Raw genomic sequence first — 20,770 nt, forward strand, 5'->3', positions numbered from 1 at the left:
ACACTTATATCCATAAAACATTTCAATTCATTTTTTTATTATTTACAAACTCAATTCAAATCTAAATGAACACACCCTTAATTTTTATTGTTTTCTAAATAAAATATTTATCAGGTATAATAGTTTATATCAAAAATAAAAAAGAATATATTTATTTTTTTTATTGAAATTTATAATATATAACTAAAAATTCTAAAGAAAAAAAATAAAAATAAAAATAAAAATAAAAATAGAAATTACCTGCAGGACAGCCAGACATCCTATTTTATCTTCTTTTCTCTACAGCTTCTTGATGTTGTTGGTAATCTATGCAGCACTTTGGGTATATATAGCAATGAGTAACCCTAATCAATTAATTAAATATTTATTATTATTATTATTATTATTAGCCAGTTTAGGGTTCGGCCGGCTGATGCTTAGTACCTATGAATTAGTTTCGCTAAATTTTTGACATGTGTTATCTTGTACTTTAAAATTGATTTAAAATAGTATTTGAAAGTTTTTTTTATTTTTTTATATTTATATATTGTATTATTTATTACTCTCTTCGTCCCATGTAATACAGGTGTATTACTGTACACACGGAAATTTAGATAAAGTATAATTAGTAAGTAATTAAGAAATATATTAGTAAAATAATTATTATTTAATAAAAATAATTATAAATTAATATTAAAATAAATAAATAGTTTAATTAAAATTAAGAAAATTATAAAATTTAAAATTTAAAATGCGATTAAAGTGCATAATTATATTTCCAAAAATAGAAAGGACAAATTGTGTAGGACGGATAAAAATAGAAAATATGCACAAATTATATAGTATGTAGGGAGTATTATCTTTTGAATATTCAACTTTTTGTAACGAGTTTTTATATATATATATATATATTTTTTTACTTTTTACACAATCAATTTTATAATACATCATCCATCTAATAATAAAATATTCAATTTTCATTTTAATCCGTCTCATAACAAAGTATTCATTTCTTTTTTTAGTAACTGTACTATCTACCTAACATTAGAAATACCCTTACAACTTACAATATATTACACAAATATCACTACCTTTATATTACACATACTAATAAGGTTATTTTAGTTATTTCTACTTTATTCCTACTACATCCCAATAAAATACTAATATTTCTAAAATTACTTGCAAAAAACAAATGGAGTATTAATATTATATACTACTTCTGTCCGATTGTAAAAATCTCATTTACTTTTTTGCACGATATTTGAATATTAATTAGGGTAAACTGTTTTTTTAGTCCCGTAACTGGACCTCCTTATTATTTTAGTCCTATAAGTGGAGCCTATCGCAAATTAGTCCCATAAGTGGAAAATTTTCGTTGTTTTAGTCCTCCGGCGCCGGAGATGTCCGCGTGGCTCGCCGGAGGTGACGTGTCCGCCAGGTGTCCCGGTAGGTCAGCAACACCTGGCGGACACGTGGATTTATTTATTTTTTCATTTTTAATTTTTTTTTTAAATTGGACTAAATAAAAAAATAAAAAATGCAAATAAAATTTAAAATAAATTTAAAATAAGTTTTTTAAAAAATTTAAAAAAAAAAAAAAAAAAACACCTGGCGAACACGTCACCTCCGGCGAGCCACGCGGGCGTCTCCGGCGCCGGAGGACTAAAACCGCGAAAAGTTTTCACTTATAGGACTAGTTTGCGACAGGTTCCACTTACGGGACTAAAATGATAAAGGGGTCCAGTTACGGGACTAAAAAAACAGTTTACCCTATTAATTATTATATCAAAACGTAGTATAAATTAAGAAAAAATTGTAAAAATATTTTTATTAGTGTCTTATAACGACAACAGAAGAATATTTGTACAAAAAATTATACAAATATAAAAATATTTTTAATATTAAATACAATGACGCAAAAGGTAAATGTGATCTTTAGAGACATGTAATATATAATATACAAAATATTTATGAATAATTAAACTTATATCCTAAAAAACTAAATTTATTAAATACTCCCTCCGTCCTAAATACCGTGTTTGCTATACTGTAGACACGGTATTTTAAGACGGGTGTAATTAAATATAATTTTTTTTATTATGTATAATACAATAATAAAATAAGATTTATAAATAAACAATTGTTATAATTTTCAAGGTTCGGTTATGGTACTTATTTCGCCAATAGTACCGATCAAATTTGAGAAAAGCATTGATCAAGAATTTAAATAGCACATTATTTATATTATTATAATTCAAATATGAATATAGCATATAATTTTATTTTACAAAGTATATACTATCTGAATTTTTTATTGATATTTTTTTTTTTGGAGTCTTGACTAGTATGTTGATTTTTCTAAATCTAGCATTCCAATTTTCAATTTTATTGCAATAAAATCTTTTTGACTTAGCAAACACTAGATGACAATAGATATGTCAAATCAATATTATCATATTCTCTGTCCCATAACAAATTATTTATTTTTTCATTTTAATCTCCCATAACAAAGTATCTATTTCCTTTTTTAGTAATTGTACTATCTATCTAACCTTACAAACACCCTTAGAACTTACAATATATTATACAAATATCATTATCTTTATATCACACATAGTGATAAAGTTATTTTAGTCATTTCTTCTTTATTTCTATTATATCCCAATATAATACTAATATTTCTAAAAGTCCATAAAAAAAAAAAAAAAATACACAGTTATGGGATCGAGGAAATACTATATTATATTATAGAAGACATTATTTAATAGTACTTTGAACAAATCTTTTTGATAATACTCTTTTCTTATATGGCATAATGCTGGCACTATTTTGAATATAAATAAACAGACGTAATATACTTCATCCGTCCCACGTAATTTGTCCCTATTTTCTATTTTCGTTCATCCCATATAACTTGTCCTTTCTATTTTTGGAAATATAATTATGCACTTTAATCGCATTTTAAATTTTAAATTTTATAATTTTCTTAATTTTAATTAAACTATTTACTTATCTTAATCTTAATCTATAATTATTTTTACTAATATACTTCTTAATTACTTACTAATTATATTTTACCTAAATTCTCGTGTTTACAGTAATACACTTATATTACATGGGACGGAGGGAGTATAACGCAATAAATATCTATTATTTTAACATTGTTTACATTAATATTTCAAATTAAAATCAAAATTTATTTTTTTATATATTTCTTATTATTTAATAATTATTTTTAGTTATACTTTTGTTTAGAATTTGTGTGTATATTTATTTATTTTTTCTTTATTTTTATTATTATAATTATTATTTGTGTATTTCTATTGTTTATTTATATAAATAAAAACTAATATACCCTTTTTTTTTTTTTTTTAAGTTGGAAAATTATTTGCACATGCCATTATTTATTGCAATAGATCCTACAAATCTTTGACTTTTAGTTCTTCATGGTGAGAGACCTTTGACTTTTTTGTATACCAATATTATATCGAACATTTTAGTAAATTTCCACGTGCCAAACTTCGTACAAATGTCATACCGAATTTTTTTCTATAGAACAAAAATATTTTTGGCATACCAACAAAAACTTTTGGTATACTAAAATGTTAGGATGCTGAATTTGAAAAATCAACACCACGTTGATTCTCTATATCAGCACACGTAAAATATAAAAACAGCATACGTCTTTATTATATACAACATGTGTTGTTTGTAATAAAAACATGCGTTGTTAGTTCATAATTATGTGTACTGCATGAAAGTATGTCATGTGCTAAAATCAAGTATTGTATGTGTTGTGTGAAATTAACTCATGTATTGTTAGGTCATGTGTTATATTTTGTATTATATTAAAATATACTTTATATTTTGTAGTATACGGTGTGCTATTCAGCACAGTGCTGAATATAAATTCAACATTGTAATTGTCGTCACTAATTTATATATATATATGTTACAATATACCAAAGATTTGAACATGATATACGAATACCGTATAAAGATTTTTAGTATGAAAATCATAATGTATGGAAAATATCAATTCACAAAATTTTCAATAAATTTAATACTTTCAATATGATAAATTGGTACATATACCATTTTTTTTTTAATTGTTATTATTATTTTCTTGTGTTTATACATGTTTTCTGATTTCTTCATTTTTATTTTCATTATTTCTTTTAATTGACACTATTCAATTTTATCATAAAATAAATTAATTATCCAATTCAATAAAAGGTCACTTGTGAAGTAAATTAAGTAAAACAGACACAAACTTTTTATATTGATAGTGTTATTTTTAAAAAATATGTATATATATATATATTATAATATTATATTTAATTTTAAATGTATTATCATATTATATATTAATGTAATATTTTTAACTAAAAATTGAAATTTTGTGTCATGTAAAAACAGAGAAAAAAAATAAAGGAAATCAAAATTCTCATATTCTAAAGAAAAACTATTAATAATAAAATAACAACAACAACAATAATAATAATAATAATTAAGAATGTTTTTCTAAATAATTTAATTTAAACTTAAATTAAAATATTGGTTAAATTATACAAAATTTACCAGTGGTTTCACGAAATTGTGCCAAATTCCCCGTACTTTTAAAATTGCGTCAAACTCCCTTATGGTTTCATAAACTCTGCGTCTAATCCCTCGGCGGTTCTTATTTAACAGTATTTGACATAAATGTACCCAAACTGTTAATAAATTTTAGAATCTTAATTTCTAAACCTCTAAAATTACAAATATATATATTTTTATATTTAACCTACAAAAACAGTAAAAATAAACTCTTAAAACTTAAAAATAACCATTTTTTAGTATATTTATTATTTTTTTAGACTAAATATAAGAAAAATGAATATATTTATAATTTTAGGAGTTTAGAAATTAAGATTTTAAAATTTATTTGCAATTTGAGCGTATTTAGATCAAATACCGTTAAATAAGGACCGCCGATGGGGTTAGATGCAGAGTTTATGAAACCAAGAAAGAATTTGACACAATTTTATAAGTATAGAAAATTTGACGCAATTTCATAAAACTACGAATAAATTTTGTGTAATTTAGCCAAAAATATTTAAAAGTATTCAACAAATTGAGTTAAGTTGAACGCGTATTTATCTGGTTGCTATTGAGTTTCATATATATTAAATAAATAAATAAATAAATAAAACTTAATAATAAAGGTAATAACAAGAACTTTAGCAATTTGTTTATCAATCCAATATAATTTTTTAACATTAATATGATGATCAACTAAGTTGTGTACATCAATATATACATTTAAATTTCATTCATTTCTTAGGTCTTTTTCAATTTATTAGTTAAAAATACTATCTTCATCTCAGCTAATTTGTGCGTCTCAGTTAATTTGCCCACCTTAGTTAAATAACGAAGTTTTAGGTAATATATAATTAGTAATTAATTAAAAAATATATTAGTAAAAATAATTATAATATAATAAAAATAATTTAAAATTAAAATTAAGATGACTAAATAGTTTAATTGAAATAAAAAAAGTTATAAATTATGAATTTTTTAAAATGTGATTAAAATGTATAATTACATTTTCAAAAAAAAAAAAATAACAAATTATATCAGGACAAACCAAAATAGAAAGAGTGGACAAATTATGTGGGACGGATAGAGTACAATAATTACCGTAAAAATAAAATTGATCTACTACCTCCGTCCCATAAGAATGATACAATTTTCTATTTTTGTCCGTCCCATTAGAAATATCATTTCTTAGTTTAGTAATTGTATTACATATCTAACATAATAAATAATCTTACAATTTATAATATATTATACAAATATCGTTACTTTTATATTACACCATACTAATAGGAGCATTTTTGTCTTTTTTAGTATAAATAAATTTAATATTAATATTCAAAAATTTACGTGCAAAAAACAAACGATACTTTTGTTATGGGACGGAGGAAGTATAATAATTTTACGTCGATTATAAAAGTCAACTTTTCTCTAAAAAATATACTTCTTATATATTCTTCTTTTATATTATTTTATATATTTATAATTATATTCAGCTTTAACTTTTTTATATGCAAATATATATTTTCTAATAATTGTTTACATATATACATAAATATTATATATAATTTTTTTTTTATGAAAACTATGCAAAACAATTATTTTCAAAAATAATAGTAATAAATTTACATTATATTTTTCAAAATATAATATTACACAAACCCACGCGGTCTTATAAGCGATATTAATACTTATACACTAGTGTGTTTGTTTTGTATTTTAATTTGATATATATATATATATTTATGTAAAATATAAAAAATTATATAATTAATATAAAAATAATGAATATATGTAGTATATAATTTTACTAAAAAAATATGTAAAAAATCAATCTTACAAAAGAAACATACCAAAATCTTAAAACCATCAAGTAGTATTCAATTTCTTAATTAGTGTAGGTAGATTAAGAGATTTAGAAAAACTATATATATATATATGTATAGTCACATATGTAAATCTTCTTTATTATTTTAGAATTATAAATAGTCTTTATCCAATATTAGATATGCAATTTAAAAATTTTGGCAAAATTGATTCTCAAACACCGAAGATGTTTATGCAATATCATCAGAATATGTGAGAAATAACGTTGAAATAAGTGAACAATTTTGTGAGACTTTAAAAAAAGTGACAAAATTGAAATATTTTGGATTTTCTCTTTTACCGTTTCAAATTTAAATTAATATTATTCAGCCGGCATAATTTTCAGTAAAAATATATTATTTCTCACAAAAATCGTAATTAAAATACTATTTAAACAAAAACTTTAATCAAGATCTTATTTCAAATTAACTTTGTTGAGTACAAAAAATATTAATAATAATAATAATAATAATAATAATAATAATAATAATAATAATAATGGCAGTAGGATTCTTGGGTCTGAATATAAGCCAAACGACCCAAAAGTCGAGCAAAAAATGAAGTGCAAAGAAAGAAGTATTGGCAGACACGGAGGTCGGACAGGATAAGGTCGGGCAAAGAAAAAGTATCGGTAGACACGGAGGTCAGACATGATAAGGTCGGGCAAAGAAAAAGGATGAGACGGCTGATACGGAGGTCGGTCAAAAGAGGAAGTTGGGCGAAGAAGGATGAGACGGCCGATACGAAGGTCGGTCGAAAGAAAAAGTCGGGCGAAGAAGGATGAGATGGCCGATGCGGAGGTCGGTCAAAAAGAGGTCGGACGAAAGGAAAGGTCTGTTAATTGATCGGGCGAATAAAGGGTCTGTTGGTTGGTCGTTTAATTAAGCGACCTGTTAATTGCCTGATCGATTGGCCGGTCATTTGGTCAAACAGTAATTCAGTTGCTTGAAAGGGCGGTCAGTTGGTCTTAATTGGGTGACCAATGAATCGTCTAGACGAATGGTTGTTCAGCCGATTGAAGGGACCAGATGGTGGTCGCTTGATTGGGCGACCAATGAGTCGTTTGGTCTAGCGACCAGTTAGTATCTGGATTGGTCGGTTGGCCTGCGGTCCGTCTGAGGAGCCAGGGGTTATTTTGGGCGGCTGAGTAGCCGGTCGGGCCAGCCGCCCATTTAAGGCAGTAAGGTGTTCAGAGGCGGTCGCCCGAGCCAGTTGAGTCCTATAACTGGCGCGAGCGGTTGGTGAGTCGGTTAACACACGTGTCGACAGAGGAGGACCTTGTGGGTGGTTGACAGCGGTTGCTGTAACCGACCAGACGGCGGTTCAAACCGTTTCTTTAAAGGGTTATTTAAGAATTCGGGTCTGTTCTGAAAAATCATCTTCAATCGACATCAAATTCACTGGAATTTCTTTTGGGGATCACCATTTTATTTTTTCAGTCAGTAGTAGTTTATTTTCTAGTTTATTTATGTATCGTACGGTGTCTAGAGATTCTTAATGTCAGACATTTATTTTATCAAATTCAAAGATAATTTTTATTTTCGGATTTTACTTTTTATTGTTGAAAATCGGCATCAACAAACTTAACTATTTGTATGATAAGAAAGAGCAAACAAATGCAACAAAATGGAGGCTTCATTGAAGAAAGAGAATAACATATACAGGTAGGGATGACAATGGGGCGGATTTGGGCATATTTGCAGACTTCAGAACCTGTTCCATCAGAAAATATATTTATATATTTTTTTTCTTATTTATAAGTTGTTGGGTTCTGAATCGATTTGGAACATTTGTAAATCTGCAAAATAAAAATTTTCGACAGAAATTATTAGCGAATTACAAGATTAAAGAAAGTCAAGAATTTAAATAAAGAATCAAGAAATTGACAAAAAATTTGATGGAAGCACTCGGATCAAATCACATTCACTCTCTTCACCAGACTCCAAGTCTTTCTATGTTGCCGACACCACTAAGTGTTAGATCGTTGGTACACCAAGGAACCTGAATAGATGGACAAAAATCGGACTGACAGAAGACTAGAATAAGGTCGACCAGACCCGCCACAAAAAACACCTAGAATATCGATTTTACTTGGTGTTAAATGAATAGAAAAATCCCATATATATAGATGAGGTGAGAAGAAGATAAACACCCCAAAGTTTATCGATAGTAACAAACCCGTTGAGAGAGCGATGAGATTAGAACATGCGAGATTTAAACGAGCATAAAAGAAAATATTAAAACCTGATTTTATCATAGAAGAACAGATTTGGGAGAAGAAAGAACCGCTCAAAAAATTTGGGAGAGGATCAGATTTTAGATTAGATTTTATGATCGGCTGTTCACAAATCAAATCGGGTTGGATTCGGCTCTTGGTTGTTCGACTAAAACATACCAACATAGTTATATAACATATAATTAAAAAATCAAATATTATGTAGCATTAAGTATTTTAATTTTAAAAATTTTTAAAATAAAAATAATAATATATTTTCAATTGCAGTAGCATTACAACAACATAATAATGATTGGTTGAAAAACATGATAAATCGAATTATGCAAAACATAAAGTTGTGAAATATTCAAAAATATAAAATTATAAATTTAGATAATATAAATGATTATATATAATATAGTAGTATAATTTTTATAATTATTCATTTTTAGGGGTGTGTTTGTGTGGGGGTTTGGATTTTGAGTTGAGATTTGAATAGTAAAATTTTTAAATTTGAAAGTTGTATGATGTGATATTTTGAATGTAAAATTGATTTTTAGTATAATACTCCCTCCGTCTCAGATACAGTGTCTGCTACACTGTAGACACTATATCTTAGGAGGGGTGTAATTAGTAGATAATTAAGAATGTATTAGTGAAAATAATTATCCTATAATATAAATAATTATAAATTAAAATTAAGATAACTAATTCGTTTAATTAAAATTAAAAAAAATAAAATTTAAAAATTTAAAATGAAATTAAAGTGTGTAATCATTTTTCAAAAAATAAAAATGACATGGTATGTGGGACGGACAGAAACGGCAACTTGGACATGGTATCTGGGACGGAGGGAGTATAAAAAATAAAAAATAAGTGTTTAATTTGATATTTTTTAGAAAAAAAATGAAATAAATAGTGTATTTAAAATCCAATCCCCGAACAAATGATAATTTGGAACGAAGCCCAATTCATAATAGATTTTATCAAACCCATAACTCATCGGAGTCCGGCCTAATTTAAAATCTTAAAACACATAATCGATTTTACTATACGCCACATCGGGCATAAGAAAAATAAAAAATAAAAAAAATAAAAAATAATAATAATAGTAAGTATACATCCACTTTTTTTGAATTTTAATATGATGTATATTCTTTCAATAAAAAATATAAAAATTAATAATTTCTCTGTGGTTTAATAAGTATATATTTATTTTTATGTAATTTAATAAATATTACTATTTTTATCCGGTTCAAAAGATTATATTTATCTTTTGCGTCATTGTATTTAACATTAAAAATATTTTTATATTTGTATAATTTTTTTGTATAAATGTTATTTTATTAGTATTATAAAACACTATTTTTTCAATTTTTTCTTAATTTGTACTATATTTTGACATAATAATTAATATTCAAATATCAACACGCAAAAAATAAATTGGACCTTTAGAGTCAGACAGAGGTAGTATATTTTAATGATAATTAGTGATATTTTAGTATGTAATGACTATTTTATTTATATGATATGTAAAATTAATACTCCCTCCGCCCCGAAACTAAATATCCATTTGCTTTTTGCACGTAGTTTTATAAATATTAGTATTATATTGGGATATAGTAGGAATAAAGTAGAAATGACTAAAATAATCTTATTAATATGTGTGATATAAAGGTAATGACATTTGTGTAATATATTGTAAGTTGTAAGAGTATTTGTAATGTTAGGTATAGAGTACGGTTACTAAAAAAAAGGAAATAGATACTTTGTTATGGGACGGACTAAAATAGAAAAATGGATACTTTGTTTTGAAACGGAAGGAATACGAGAGTATTTGTGTAAATAAATATAAATGTGAAAGTTTTTGGTAATATGTAATGAAGTTCATATATATTAAAAATAAAGTTTATGAATCGCTGGTTACGGTTCTAACCGCCGATTTATTATATATATTTATTTTTAATATTTTTTTTATTTTCTATTTTTTTAAATTTGAATTTTATTTAAAAATAATTAAATTTAATATTAATTTTATTCAGATATATTTATTATTTATTTATTATGTAAAAATCATATATATAAATAATTAATTAAATTTTTACATTATAAAAATAATTAAAATAATAAATTTAGTATATAATTAATTAAATTTTAAATAAAAATAAATTATAAAAATATTAATATGATAAAAAATTACAAAATTTAAAATATAAATAATAGTATTATTTTTTTCAATATTATCAATAATTATTTATATTTATTACAATAAATATTATTTTTATTTTATAAAAATTTAATAATATATAAAAAAATTAATTATAAATATAATATTATTATTAATACACACAATTTTCCCTAAATCCCTAATCAACACATTTACACGTACTCATCCACAGCCGCCGCAGCCACACGCCACCAAGTTCCTCCTCCCTCTATTATCCTTTCCCCGTTTCGGTTTGAACCGGAACCGGCGAACCGGCGGTTCGAACCGACGGTTCGAAGCCGAACGGGCAAGTCTACAGTTCTACCGAACACTTAGATTAAAAATTTCCCTAAAATTCTCTCCCAGAACAGCGCCATCCTTAATTACCCCGTCGTCCGTCGTCGCGTCTTCGTCTCCGCCTCTCCTTCCGTCGCGTCGCAAGGGCAAGAGGGACCTGCCCAATTGAGGTATCGTGTTTGCTTACCCAGCTTCCAAACCCTAGAATTTTGGTGTCTTGCTCGAGATTGTTCAAACCCTAGACATGTATTTGCTTGCCGCGTGTTTTTTCGGTTGGATTTTGGGTATTTGAATGAATGATTGTTGCTGTGATTTTCTTGTCTTTGCATTTTAGGTGAATTGCTTTGAGGTTTTCTGGTTTGCTGCTGTATGGTGCATCTAGGTTTTTACAAAGGTGGCGATTTGGTTAGGCCGATTTTGTATGTTAGTTCTTCCATTTGGTTTTAATTATACATATTTTCCTCCTGAAGTATTCTTTGATCGATTGAGAAGTTCTGGACACGGTTTTTTGTGGGTCTTTGTTTTCCCTGCATTTCTCATAGAGACTGACTCAGCTTCTGGTGCCTTATTTTGAGCGAATTAATCTGATTAGTAACATTGCTTTTCTATGAATAGTTGATGTAGTAAATTATTTGAAAACTTACAATCTGCCTACTTTGCTTGTTAATAACATAAAAACAGATTGATTTGAAAAAAAAAAAAAACAGAAAGAAAAAAAAAAAGAGATTAGGATTTATGTAGATGTGCGAGCATTGATATTTCTATCTACTTTGAATATAGTATTTGAAATTGCTATTGTGATTAGCACGTAGTAGAGCTTAGGACACATTCATACCTTTATTCATATGTTTGGAAATCTAAGATGCAAGCCATGAGATTAGTTATGTGATGTAGCTTGATTGATGCTGTTTCACATATTTTTCATTTAAATTGATTTCCTTTTTGGTCAATTATCCTACTGTTGTACTTAATATCAGTACCATACATACTTTGACTTCTTTATTTTTATTATATGTTTGGCTTTTGATGAGTTTAAGTTATATGCTCTGACTATTCTGAATTAGTATTTGTCAATAACTGCTATCGATAGTATTTGGTGCTTTAATTAGTTCATATTGTTGCTATTGGATTTTAAGCATTCTAAGTGGTTTGCTAAATCTCACTTGCCTATATCATTACCATTAACTAGAATAATGCATAAGTTTCATGCCCTCCAATGTGAATCTCCACTTATCTGTTTTGTCAGCCCAATGTTTCATGTGAAGTTAATGTAACTTATGCTCTTCATTGGATCATCAATTCTTAAAATGAAATGTGTCAAAGTTTTGGATCATGCCAGCCATTCCCCGTCCATTAGTTTGATCAAAATTCTAAATGTTCTTGTCTGTGCTTTTGCATGTAAGAAAATACTTATTTGTATGTTGGTTTTTTGAATCTATTTGACTTCTGTTATGTATAGGATTAGTTGTTCTGCAAACTATTATAGATTAATTTTGACATTTCCTACATCCAATCTATGTCAATGCTCCTTCTAGTTATATCACTTACTTTGCAATTCATATTTTCAATATACTATAAAGTATACTTTTCGTTTATTAACCCTAGGAGCTTACTTTTGCCATGAAGTGGAGGGGGTTACCTGCATCTGCTTAAGGGGGGTTAACTATGTAGAAAATGTTGTATTAAATAACCATTTTAGAGTGTTTTATGTGTCATTCCCTTCGTAGAATGATGGAAATCTGTGTGTTGAGGTTGCAAGCAGAGCTGTGGAGGAGTTGGATTTGTTCAAGCTTGTATCTTTGATTAGAAAATTCTTAACTGAATTATATGATATATTGCAGAATATACAGAAACTAATATTTGTGGGCTTGTGAACATGAAGGAATGCATTAGCAAAGGAGGGATGCTTTGTAGAAAGAATGGGTCAGGATATGGTTCTGTTCATAAACAAGCATTTTATGTATAAACCACTGTGGATGTTAATCAACATTTTGCTTTAATTTTTTAATTTGGATGTTTAATTGTGTATGTTCTCGTATTAGAATTGAATGATGTATGGCCAAAATACATATATTCGACCGAACAAGCCAAATTTCCGAAGTTGTCTCTGTTTTTGACTTGTTGTCATTTGACAAATCCTCTTTTTGCTCTGTATATTCAATTATAGATTATTATGACTTTTTTTCCCTTAAATTTATATTTTAAATTCTCATTTCAAATTAGAATATGACTCAAACTCAATAGAGTGCAGTATCACTGAATATTGTGACGTGGGGAAGAAGCGATGCTTTCAGGACTTAAGTTCATACCGCGGGATCAAATCAACGAGGTAAGTTTTAGTTCATAAAAGTTCCTATGGTTAGGGTTCCTATGTCTATGCTCCTCCAATTCCTTTTTGTTTATGTGGGCTTATGAAAGCATACATCTAGTTTCTTTTTCTGGGAAGTAAGAATATTTAATTGTTGGCTCTGAATTGTTATCCATGAATTTCCATTTTCTGATTCCCAATCATTGGCCACTAAAAATTAATTTATCTTACGGGTTTTATTACTTTTTTGTTTAAGGAAAAGGAGGATATTGCCCACAATTCCAGAAAAAGCAAGAGTAAGTCTGCTTATAGAAAAGAAAAGAGGGGGGCAAAATCTAAGCGTTCACATTATAGCAGTTCTGATGATGAAGGTCCTCAGAAAATAAATGACTCTAGGAAGAAAAAGAGGTGGTATGACTCGGAAGAGGATTTATCTTCACAATCAGGAGAAAGTGGCAGCCTAAGTGATCCAGAACATGGAAAGAAGAAACACACGAGTGGGAGACGAGAGAAGAAAAGACATGATGGTAACTCAGGTAGTGAGTATAAAAGCCGCTCAAAGAAGAAGGGAAAGTCTAAAAGAAAAGAGTATTCCTCAGATAATGAATCTTCGAGTGCTTCAGAAAGTGAAAAGTCGATGAGGGGTATGCATTGTGACATTGTCTAACAAATTACCATGTTTTGGCTATGATTTTGTTACTTTATATGACACTTATTTGACATGTTAAATCAGATGAAGGTAAAGGATCAGAACCACAGAACTCCAATAGCACTTTGAGGAAAGAAATGGGTTTGGATTGGATGCTTCAGCCAAAAGACAATTCAGAGAGGATTTCTGATAAGTCTTCACACATTGAGCCAGTGGAAGCTCCTGCTGAAGAGGTATACACCAAAATCTGTTGTGTGAATTAGATACATCGTAAATAGAAAAAAAGAATCAATCAAAGATGAGATTTATGTATATCATCCACCTTTTTCTTGAACTGAATTCCTTTTTACTTGTTACAAAGTGATTTACAATTGTTTTCCATCAAATCTGCTAAAAGGTAATTCTGTGCAACATTAATATTTGATACAGGTCATTGTGAAAATAGGTTTCAAGTGTTAAACAATTTAATGGTGGCAGTTCACTTATTTAAAGGAGAAATAGCAATAAGGTTATAGTTTTTCAACTAATCTTGTTTAAGACCTTAGAGTGTATTTTTATGTTCGTAGCTTAACTTGTTTTTAATCTTGAGTTATTGTGTATTTTTTTTTTTTTTTAATTGGCATTGGAAACTGTTTTCAACTCAAGGAAAAAGTTGAATCATGGATAGGTTTATATCGATGACGAATTATATCTATCACAATTGTATCATAGTAATTGCAATATAACAGTTATATCAAATAAATGCTTAGAAAAAAGAATGCAAACATGAAGTTATGCAGATTTCATTAAGTTCGCTTTGATTTTGACTATGATCATGAGGTTTGATTAATTTTTTTGGATCCTGTCACAAGTTAAAGAAGGATAATCCTAGGGAACTAAATCCATATCTGAAAGATAATGGGAGTGGTTATCCCGAAGAGTCTGATGAAGCTCGGGACAAACAGCTTTTATCTACTGTTGTTGTTGGTGATGGTGGTGCTAGTTGGAGGCTTAAAGCTTTGAAAAGGGCCCAAGAGCAAGCAGCCCGTGAGGGAAGACAACTTCAGGAGGTATATAGTGTAAATTCTGTTCTGTGACTCAGCTCATATTTGATCTATTATATCGCATCTCTTATGATGATGCTTTTGATTTATAGGTTGTTGAAGAGAGGTGGGGTTCGATGGGGCATTTTGCTGCTTCTGTAGCATCTCGTGGTGTTGCCCCAACTCATGCTCATCTTCAAGCCATTAAAAGCAGGAGGAGAGGATGGTCGGTGGATGATCAGAAAAGTGTGGTTGAAGAAAATGACGAGACCGAGAAGGTAAAGATTAACCATATTACAAAGCGTTGAAATTAACTTTACTATATCCTTATGCTCAATAGACATTGTTGTCTTCTTGCCATACGTAAGAAGATACACTTCATCTGAAGTCTTGTGTATTTATTTGACATCAGAATTTTGAAAAGAGAAGTGTTGAGGAATCACGCCGACAGAATTACAAAATGAGAGTGCCAAAAAACAATGATACACTATCTTGGGGAAAGAGGGAAAATAAAAAACTGTCAGCCGAGGATAGTGCTCTAGTCTCTGTTGCACTGTCCAGTTTAAATAAGTTCTCAAATGATGGAAACTTCATGGACAAATTTATCGGTCAAAATAAGGGTAATTCTGGTGATGTTGGCACTTCGTCGGATCAAAAAGAAAGATCAGACTTGGAATCCCCTGGATCTGCATTAGAAGACACCAGAGAGAATTCCGGAACAGTGAAACCAGCAATGAGTGCAAACCAGCTGGCTGCCAAAGCCTTGCAACTTCGGATGAAAGGGAATCATGAGGGAGCAGAAATATTATTGGTATGGAATTATTTTGTTATTATTTGTCCTATTTTCTTCAGAAAATATCCTATTTAATATTTCCATCAAAAGCCCCTATGGGAATACTGTTATGTGATATTCTGTGTTGAGAGATTATGAGCATGCTTGATGGATTTGAGTAATTCTTATTCTGGATGTTGAAATCCGTGATGAGGATTGTATATTTGAAATGTTTTTAATTTGATTTTTATTAAGCATGTTACAGTATCCGCCCTTTGCATTTGTATGAAATTTATTTTCTACATTTTATATTTTTTCTTTCAGATTCTTAACGAGTACCTGCTTTGGATGGACTTAATATATTACCTAATGCCAAATTACATTCGATTATTATGATGTGCATATCTTTCCTTTGTGAAGAAACATGAAATTTACAGTTACAATCTGATGATGTATTTAGTCATATGATGTCAGCTTCAGATCTATAGTTGTAGGTTTATTTTTCCCTTTGTTCTGCAATTTGATCTTGTTTTATTGTTTTTCCCTCAGAAAGAAGCCGAGAAAATCAAAGAAAAGCAGAATGTTGACAATGAATTTAGTAAACCCCGAATTGATGGGACAAGAAGCAGGTTCTTTGGATTTTACTGTTTTCGAAAAATGCATTAACTTTTTGTTTATCCTTTTAATGTTTCTATCTCATAATAATATCTGATGTGGTTGTATATATAGGCTTATTATGCACGATGTCTCTGCTAAACAAAAAAGGAAAGAGGATGATGCTGATCTGCATCTCGCCCAAAAGATCATGCATAATCATCGGTACAACACATCTAATCAGGCAGATGAAGAATATGATTACGATGATGCTCCTAGGAAAAGGAATCGGAAGAAAGGGGGAGATGGAAATAAAAAGTCATCGTCTGAGATGGTTAATCATGCAAACCGGTTCTTAACCCAGCAGGAGCGCTGCCAATTCTGCTTCAAGAATCCTTCAAGACCCAAGCATCTGGTTGTCGCCATTGCAAACTTCACCTACTTGTCATTGCCTCAACAGCAGCCCGTGGTTCCCGGACATTGTTGCATTTTAACCTTGCAGGTGTGTAGACTTACCCTTTCTCTTCATTTGTATTGATTTGCTACTTATAAATTGTTTTCCTTACTCATCCTCTTAAGAACCCTGTTTTGAGCCTGATAGTCCCTTGTCTGCTTGCTTGCAATCTTGTCGATCTTTCGAAATTAATTATTTTACTGGACCAGCAAGATTACATGTCTTCTTTGTGTGTTTTGCAGCATGAGTCTTCCACAAGAACTGTCGATGATAATGTCTGGGATGAAATTCGGAACTTCAAGAAATGCTTGATAATGATGTTTGCGAAGCAGGAAATGGACGTAGTGTTCCTCGAGACGGTAATGGGGCTGGCGCAACAAAGACGCCACTGTATGGTTGAATGCATCCCATTGCCACAACACGTCGCAAAACAGGCTCCCGTTTACTTCAAAAAGGTATTTCCATTGAATAGAATTTATTTCAGAACATTCTTTTGCCCGCAACCATCATAATTCACGGAATGTAAGTGTAATTTACCAAAAGACAAATTTATGTGGAACTTGTGGATTGAAAAGTCTGCACTATATTTATTTAATTCATTTTATAAAATCTCATATTATTTTCTAAATTTCGAACAAGTTTCATGCAGATTTTAAATTATAAGCAATTTTGCCAAACAAAAATTAGTCTTTTTTCCTAATCATGTGATGACTTGGTGCAGGCAATCGACGAGGCTGAAGATGAATGGAGTCAGCACAATGCGAAGAAGCTGATCGACACTAGCGAAAAGGGTCTCAGAAGTTCAATCCCGAAGAATTTCCCTTACTTCCACATCGAATTTGGACTGAAGAGGGGATTCGTTCATGTGATAGATGACGAAAGACAGTTCAAAAGCAGCTTTGGGCACAATGTGGTCCGAGGCATGCTGCAACTGCCGGCTGAGGACATGAACCGGCGCAGCAGCCGGAGATATGAGTCGGTAGAGATACAAAAGCAGGCGGTTTCCAGTTTTGCGCGCGACTGGGAGCCTTTCGACTGGACCAAGCAACTGGATTAGCTGTGTTTCTCCGTTTAGTATCGAGTTTCGGTTTACTGTATGAGCTTGAGCTATTATTTTGTGCTATTATCATGTTCGGTAAGCATTACTATTATATTACCATTCAATTTTGTGTTGAGATCGATTATGATGTATATATATATATGTTGTGTACATCGTGTCTATTCTTTTTCTTTATTTTTCTTCTGCTTTGCTTTTTTTTCACCCCTATGGGACACTTCAAATATTATAATTTAAATTTGATTACTTACGTTATCGTGTAACTTAACAGAAAATGATTATGGTCTGAGTTGACATGAAACGATGAATTTTCAAGATATTCAAAAAATAGTATCATCCGAAGATGATGATTGATGATTTATAAGTGAAATTATTTTTTTCAAGATATTTTATACGGATTTTTAGCTTCGATTATTAAAATTTTTAAAATCTTTTAATAAGTTTCAAATATGATCAAATTTAAGATCTTTTTGAAACTTGCATATTTTTTCATTAGTATCTTATTTGTTAATATTTTATAGGTACAAATAGAACTTTTGAATTATATATATTAACAATAAATTTAAGAAAAGATTTGCAATATGCTGGTTATAAATAAAATTTTCGAATTATATATATTAACAATAAATTTAAAAAAAGACTTGCAATATTCATCTTGAAGTTCAACTGGGTTTTAAGGTTTCTATTTTTTTAAAAAACAAGTAATTTTCGAACAACTTTCTTCATGATTTGAATTTTTATTTTTGTTAAGATCTTGCACTACATATTTCCCGCTCAGGATTTTTAATTTGATTATATGCATGAGTGATTCAATTACAAATTGATCCCTGAATTATTGCATTATTGTAATTGGATCTTGCCAGATATCTAAATAAAATTCATCACAATTGTAACCACCATCTCAAATGGATATTTCGAGAAAATTTTTAATACTTTTGTTATATTAGTTTAAGAAGTGAGTTGTTGTGGTGCAATAACTCAAATGATGAAAATTTATATTTATAGATAAAAATTATGGAAAGATATCAGATCTTATCAATTGAAAAACTTAATCTCAAATGATGATTTAGATTTCATAACACCATAGCTATTTGATCAATTTTTTTTTTTATTAATCTCAATTATTTATATTATATTTGACTATATACATATATTATAAAAATGTATTTATCCATATCAAAGCAATTCAAACTGTTGATTTGGATTTCATCTTTCATTTCATTCATTGGATGGATATCATATTATCCAAATAATTATTATATATTATATATTATAAAAATCTACTTATCAAATTTTTTTGACAAATCTCAATTATTTATATTATATTTAAATATATATATATACATATATATTATAAAAAAATCTAATCAATCAATTCTTCTCATGAATGTAGACATCAAACTTTGCTAATTTGAACAATTCTTTTGGATTTTCACTTATGTGTTAGTAGGGATGAAGATAGACCAGACAGGGCTACAACCTGGCCTGTTAAGGCTTGATTTGGTCTGGTCTGTTTACTAACAATGTTAAATTTAAATATATTTTTAAGTTTTTTTTTTAAATAAATAGAACATTCTTAGACTTTACAAAAAAACTTTTTTTGGCCTTATCAGGCCGTTTGTTTATATATTTATGTAGTATATTTTTTTTTTATCTAATATATACAAATATTATATTTTTAATTGTTTATAATTCATAAAAAATAATATTTGGCTACAATAAAAAAAATATAAAATTAATTTATTTTAATTGAATGATTATATATAATAAATAATTGTATTTATTTTTTTACAAATATTAAGTTTGAAAAATAAAAAATAAAATAAAAAATATTATACAGATTTTTAAATAGGCTCGTAGGTCAGACTATACTTTAAAATAGGTAAGGTCTAGACCTTATATATATATTTTAACAGGTCGATAGGCCAGATTCAAACTTTAATTTTATAAAACACGCCGACATAGACAACTGATGAGTACATTAAAATGAGTAAATCAACCACAATTGAAAGTGTTAAGAGATTTTGTTATACCGTCGTTTACATTTTTTCAACTGAATATCTTCGACATCTTTATGTTAATGATATTGCAAGATTGTTTCATATTGGAATCTCGTAGTTTTTCAAGTATGTTGGAGAGTTTAGATTACATGCATTGGAAATGAAAAAATTGTCCTACGACTTTCACATATTGTAGTGGATCACCAACTATTATTTTTTAAGTTGTGACTGATTATGATGTTTAAATTGGACATGCATATTTTTTGGTATGTCAGGTGTTAATAATGACATTAATGTTTTAGAATTCTGGCACTTGTTTTCAAATCTTACTCTAGATATTGCCTCTCTTGCATATTATCTAACTGATGATATTTATCTTAAGTGGGCTACTTTTGTGCAAATTATTTGCGATCCACGATGTACGAAGAAAAAAATTTTTGCGCAGAAACTAAAGTGTTGTAGAAAAGATGTGGAGCGTGCTTTCGGAGTTCTACAATTACATTAGCATATAATTGTTGACTTGTTTGATTTTGGCAAAAAAAAAAAAAAAAAAAAAAAATTCTGCATGATTTGCATTATTTGCATAATATGATAATAAAATATGTACGAAATTTCAGTGCCCCTATAGAGAAGTTTTAGAAGCACTACCCCATCAGTGAAAATGGTAACCGATGAAGCCATCAAACTTCAACAATTTCTTACTTGACATAGATGAATTAGATACAAAGATGTTCATTTTGCACTCCGTAATAATTTAATAGGAGGAATAT

General features: G+C 28.7%; 1 protein-coding gene across 8 annotated transcripts; it reads left to right on the plus strand.

Annotated features, from left to right (window-relative positions):
* The first annotated feature begins 11,178 nt into the window (after positions 1-11,178).
* LOC127249748 (uncharacterized) lies at positions 11,179-18,153 on the plus strand. 8 transcript variants are annotated; one of them, XM_051272718.1, is made up of 12 exons: positions 11,185-11,314; positions 11,479-11,563; positions 13,389-13,473; positions 13,709-14,096; positions 14,186-14,334; positions 14,953-15,150; positions 15,237-15,401; positions 15,536-15,934; positions 16,445-16,524; positions 16,625-16,991; positions 17,186-17,398; positions 17,665-18,153. In XM_051272718.1, the coding sequence occupies exons 3-12, from the start codon at positions 13,429-13,431 to the stop codon at positions 17,998-18,000; spliced, it is 2,340 nt and encodes a 779-aa protein (XP_051128675.1). In that variant the 5' UTR covers positions 11,185-11,314; positions 11,479-11,563; positions 13,389-13,428; the 3' UTR covers positions 18,001-18,153. The 8 variants fall into 8 exon arrangements, with proteins under 8 accessions (XP_051128663.1, XP_051128666.1, XP_051128675.1 ...); XM_051272746.1 differs by having other exon boundaries at positions 13,396-13,473; XM_051272729.1 differs by having other exon boundaries at positions 11,479-11,538.
* Positions 18,154-20,770: the final 2,617 nt, after the last annotated feature.

The sequence above is a fragment of the Andrographis paniculata genome, unplaced genomic scaffold (assembly GCF_009805555.1).
Source record: "Andrographis paniculata isolate CXL003 unplaced genomic scaffold, ASM980555v1 Contig11END, whole genome shotgun sequence".
NCBI classification, from domain to species: domain Eukaryota; kingdom Viridiplantae; phylum Streptophyta; class Magnoliopsida; order Lamiales; family Acanthaceae; genus Andrographis; species Andrographis paniculata.

Bases quoted from the DNA above. Each gene is read 5' to 3' on its own strand.
- LOC127249748 (XM_051272706.1), top strand. From the start codon at position 13,429: ATGCTTTCAGGACTTAAGTTCATACCGCGGGATCAAATCAACGAG. The intron at 14,097-14,185 runs GTATGCATTGTG...ATGTTAAATCAG, and splicing joins AAGTGAAAAGTCGATGAGGG to ATGAAGGTAAAGGATCAGAA. The intron at 16,525-16,624 runs GTTCTTTGGATT...TTGTATATATAG, and splicing joins ATTGATGGGACAAGAAGCAG to GCTTATTATGCACGATGTCT.